We start from the raw sequence: 5,000 nt of genomic DNA on the forward strand, positions 1-5,000 counted from the left end.
GCTGGCACGCCAGCTCATCCATTGGACGATACGGATCGTCCACACTCAGGTCTTTCTACCCTCTATTCACCACACTCAGGTCTTTCCCCCCTTTCACCCGCCAGGCCCCTTCCCCGCCCAGCGCCAGGCCCCTTCCCCGCCCAGCGCCAGGCCCCTTCCCCGCCCAGCGGCAGGCCCTGCTAGCTGCCTCTGAGCTGCGGCTCGGCCCCTGCCTTTGTTCCAGACACACTGAAGCGAGGCCTGAGTCTGGGGCTAGGCGGCTAACGGCCATTGTGAGGGGGATTTGCCTGTGGCCTCATCCGCTAGGCTAGCGTGCTAGCCAAGAAAACACGGCTCTCTTATCAGATGGAGCTCTGTGACACACAGGGGCCCCGGGAGATCTGACTGACTGTCTGAATGAAGGGCAGGCAGCCAGGCAGGGAGGGAGGGAGGGAGGGGGGGGAGGGAGGGAGGGAAGGAGGGGGGGCGGGAGGGAGGGAGGCAGCCAGGCAGGGAGGGAGGGAGGGAGGGAGGGAGGGGGGGGGGGGGGGAGGGGGGGCGGGAGGGAGGCAGCCAGGCAGGGAGGGAGGGAGAGAGGGAGGCAAGAAGGGAGGGAGGAAGGGAGAGAGAGAGGGAGACAGACACAGACAGACAGACACAGACAGACAGACAGACAGACAGAGAGAGACAGACAGACAGACAGACAGACAGACAGACTGCTCAGCTCATAAATGTGTTTTCCCTCTCCTGATTGACGAGGCGGTTGAACTATCAGGTGTGCTGGGAGGGATTATATCCCGTGGAGTCACCTCGGAACACACATTCCGACATTCCCGACATTCCTGCCATCCCGTGTTTACCTGGCTGTGGAGGAGGGAGGCCCGGGAGTCTCCGGTGAGGAACGGTGGCCCATCGACACTGGTGGAGGTCCGCTGCAGCCTCAGGACCTCCCCGTAGTCTGTGGTGTCAAAGTTAGTCTTCCACACCATCACCTGTGGAATATATATTAACCATTTATAACCACCTTTATAACATGTAGTACATTATAAGTTAGTCTTCCACACCATCACCTGGAGAATGCCCACCTTTAGTTATAGCATACCTGCATCATATTACTTATTAACTATTTATAACCACCATGAGGTTATTATAACATGCTATAAAGGTGGTTATAAATAGTTAATGACACAATTTCAATAGTATAACTTAGTGGCTGTGGCCTGGGGAGGTCCAGTGGTCTAGCACCATGGTCTGGGGTGGTCCAGTGGTCTAGCACCATGGCCTGGGGTGGTCCAGTGGTCTGGTATCATGGCCTGGGGAGGTCCAGTGGTCTAGCACCATGGTCTGGGGTGGTCCAGTGGTCTGGTATCATGGTCTGGGGTGGTCCAGTGGTCTGGTATCATGGCCTGGGGAGGTCCAGTGGTCTGGTATCATGGCCTGGGGAGGTCCAGTGGTCTGGTATCATGGCCTGGGGAGGTCCAGTGGTCTAGCACCATGGCCTGGGGTGGTCCAGTGGTCTGGTATCATGGCCTGGGGAGGTCCAGTGGTCTAGCACCATGGCCTGGGGTGGTCCAGTGGTCTGGTACCATGGCCTGGGGTGGTCCAGTGGTCTGGTATCATGGCCTGGGGAGGTCCAGTGGTCTAGCACCATGGCCTGGGGTGGTCCAGTGGTCTGGTACCATGGTCTGGGGAGGTCCAGTGGTCTAGCACCATGGCCTAGGGTGGTCCAGTGGTCTGGTACCATGGTCTGGAGTGGTATATATATACAAAAATAAAATAAAAAATAACCTTTTAAAAAAACAAAACATTAAAGGTTGTTTTCCGGTTCCACGGTCAATGGAGACTTTATATTGAACACGATCTTTAGCCCAGAACATGAAGCTAACTCACACTGTTGAACAGAGACGATCACACACACACACACACACATACACCCCCTTTGTAGGGTGTGTGTGTGTGAGGGTGTGTGTGTGGGTGCGTGTGTGGGTGTGTGTGTGAGGGTGTGAGTGTGTGTGTGTGTGTGTGTGTGTGTGTGAGGGTGTGTGAGGGTGTGTGTGTGGGTGCGTGTGTGGGTGCGTGTGTGGGTGCGTGTGTGGGTTTGAAGTCCTGCTTTCTCTTCTCCTCTGTTCTTGCTGTAATGACCTGTCAGTCAGGCATCGCTAAGACCTCACTCATGTGCAGGGGGGCAGGAAAGGGGGGGCAGGAAAGGGGGGGCAGGAAAGGGAGGAGGGAGGAAGAGAAAGAAGGAGAGCAGGAGGAGATGATGGTAATTCTCTGGAGAACAGCAGCTCGTTCTCTCTCTCTCTCTCTCTCTCTCTCTCTCTCTCTCTCTCTCTCTCTCTCTCTCTCTCTCTCTCTCTCTCTCTCTCTCAGGATTCTGTCACAGTCATGGCTCCCTCTCGCTTCACTGAGAGGGTTCCAGAGCACGTGTATACACACGTATACACACACACACACACACACACACACACACACACACACACACACACACACACACACACACACACACACACACACACACACACAGAGATACACAGAGATACACACAGATACACACATCAGAACACACACACACATACCTCCTTTTCTACTCTGCCTAAAACCCAAACCCCAAAACACCATGTATCAGGAAACAGACAGAGTCATTGTGTAACCCCAGTAAGACAGTTTCACAACCACAACCAAATGTGTTTGACACAACCTGGTTAAATGTAATCCAACCACAGGACGTCACCAGTCTGCCGGCTAAAGCCAGGTCCCTCACCTGCTCATCAGATCCTCCAGAGGCAAAGAAGTCCCCAGTCTTGGAGAAGGAAACACAGGTCGCTGGGCCCTGGGGGGACGGCCGGACGGACAGACAGACAGACAGACAGACAGACAGACAGACATGGAACATTAGACACAGCAACATATGACTAGCTCAACTGTTCATTAATAATGTCAGATGTAATGTCATACACACACACGCACATACGCACACACGCAGTACTGTAGACAGAAGAGCAGAATGTGACACATGCTTATGTATAATGACATAATATAACTCAAATGTGTAACAAAAAAAATCTTCCATAAGTGTTTTTTCCAGCCAACCAGCCAGCCACCAAAGCCCAGCCAACCAGCCAGCCAACCAGTCAGCCAGCCAGCCAGTCAGGCAGCCAGTCAGGCAGCCAGTCAGCTACCAAAGCCCAGCCAGCCAGACACCAAAACCTAGCCAGCCAGTCAGCCAGTCAGCCAGCCAGCCAGCCAGCCAGCCAGCCAGCCAGCCCAGATTGTGGCTGTAGTAGTCTAGGCTGGCTGGCAGGGTTGATGGGTGGATGACACATAGTGACTCTCAGCTCTGACACCTCTTAAAGGATAGAGGTCCTTTTATATCAGCCTCCTCCTCCTCCCCCTCCTCCTCCTCCTCCACTTCTCTCTCTCTCCTCCTTCCTCTACTCCTCCACTTCCCCCTCTCTCTCTGTTCTTCCCAGGAACTGTTCCAGCCCTCAGCCACACATCTAAGCCCACCGTCCCTCTCCTCTAGGAGGGCTGGAACAGTTCTCATCTAAGCCCACCGTCCCTCTCCTCTAGGAGGGCTGGAACAGTTCTAAGCCCACCGTCCCTCTCCTCTAGGAGGGCTGGAACAGTTCTCATCTAAGCCCACCGTCCCTCTCCTCTAGGAGGGCTGGAACAGTTCTAAGCCCACCGTCCCTCTCCTCTAGGAGGGCTGGAACAGTTCTAAGCCCACCGTCCCTCTCCTCTAGGAGGGCTGGAACAGTTCTAAGCCCACCGTCCCTCTCCTCTAGGAGGGCTGGAACAGTTCTCATCTAAGCCCACCGTCCCTAAAAAAGTATGTCTGCTTTATGAAGAGAAACACGTGAGACAAATATAGAAACACACAAATGACATCAGAGAGCGTTGACATCAGAGAGCGTTGACAGAGGAGAGAGTTTAGAGAGAAAAGCTGAATGGTTCTGAAATGGAACCCAGAACACCTGGAACATGTGTGTGTGTGTGTGTGTGTGTGTGTGTGTGTGTGTGTGTGTGTGCGTGTATGTGCGTGTGTGTGCGCACGTGTGTGCACGTGTGTGTGTGTGTGTGTGTATGTGCGTGCGTGTGTGTGTATGTGCGTGCGTGCGTGTGTGCATGTGTGTATGTGTGTGTGTGTGTGTGTGTGTGTGTATGTGCGTGCGTGCGTGTGTATAACGGTGGAATGATCTGTGTTCAGGTTCCAGTCTCAGCTCCTCTGTGGACGTCACACGGTAGAGGACAGGCTGCACTCCAGAAACAACCAACACAACCAGGCCAGCAGCTGCATGCTGCTACACCTGCAAGCCAACTAAGCCCTCTACAGTGTGGGCTCAGAGTGAGTGTGTGTGTGTGTGTGTGTGTGTCTTGCGTGTGTGTGTGTGTGTGTGTGTGTGTGTGCGTGTGCGTGTGTGTGTGTGTGTGCGTGTGCGTGTGTGTTGCTCAACACAGTAATCTGAGGCAGGAATGTAAACTTGGCAGGGAGAGGAGCCCCAGCAGTCCAGGTTGAAGCCCTCGGCTGCCCTGGCAGCAGGCGTTCCAGACACCTCGTGCCCCCACACGTCTGGGTAAGACCCGGGCTGGGGGGCACCCCTGGTCCCTCCCCCACCCTCCCCCCTGCCCAACCCTCCACCATCTCCCAGAGCGGCAGCCCAGCCAACCTTGGCCTATAGCCCCCTCTCCCCCACCCTCCCAACCCTCACCCCCTCTCCCCCACCCTCCCAACCCTCACCCCCACCCTCCCCAGCAGCATGCCAGCTCCATGCCAGGGCTAGGGAGGGCACCTGAGGACAGGACAGGACAGGTGGGGGGGGGGGGGGGGGGGTTAGTAGGACCACCTGGGTGGCAGGCCTGGGTCAAATACACATTAAATACACAGTATGCCAAATACCTTAGAACTGTGCTTGACTTAGTATGCCTGGCACAATGAAACCAATGGAATAGTCCCTAAAAGTGCAAACTCCAAGCTCTATCAAACTCTTAAACTACATCAAACTCCAAGTCAAATCAAA

At 54.8% G+C, this 5,000-nt stretch overlaps 1 protein-coding gene across 1 annotated transcript in view; it reads right to left on the reverse strand.

The window, feature by feature from the left end:
• The window catches only part of LOC310803700 (uncharacterized protein), a gene marked incomplete at both ends in the record, with an annotated part of 27,419 nt that overhangs the window by 12,517 nt on the left and 9,902 nt on the right, over nucleotides 1–5,000 (reverse strand). Inside the window, 2 exons of the mRNA XM_083668553.1 lie at nucleotides 840–971; nucleotides 2,744–2,812. Coding sequence (XP_083524679.1) covers nucleotides 840–971; nucleotides 2,744–2,812 — 201 coding nt within the window. The remainder of the gene's footprint in view (nucleotides 1–839; nucleotides 972–2,743; nucleotides 2,813–5,000) is intronic.

Source organism: Argentina silus (assembly GCF_951799395.1).
Source record: "Argentina silus genome assembly, chromosome: 4".
In the NCBI taxonomy this organism is placed as follows: domain Eukaryota; kingdom Metazoa; phylum Chordata; class Actinopteri; order Argentiniformes; family Argentinidae; genus Argentina; species Argentina silus.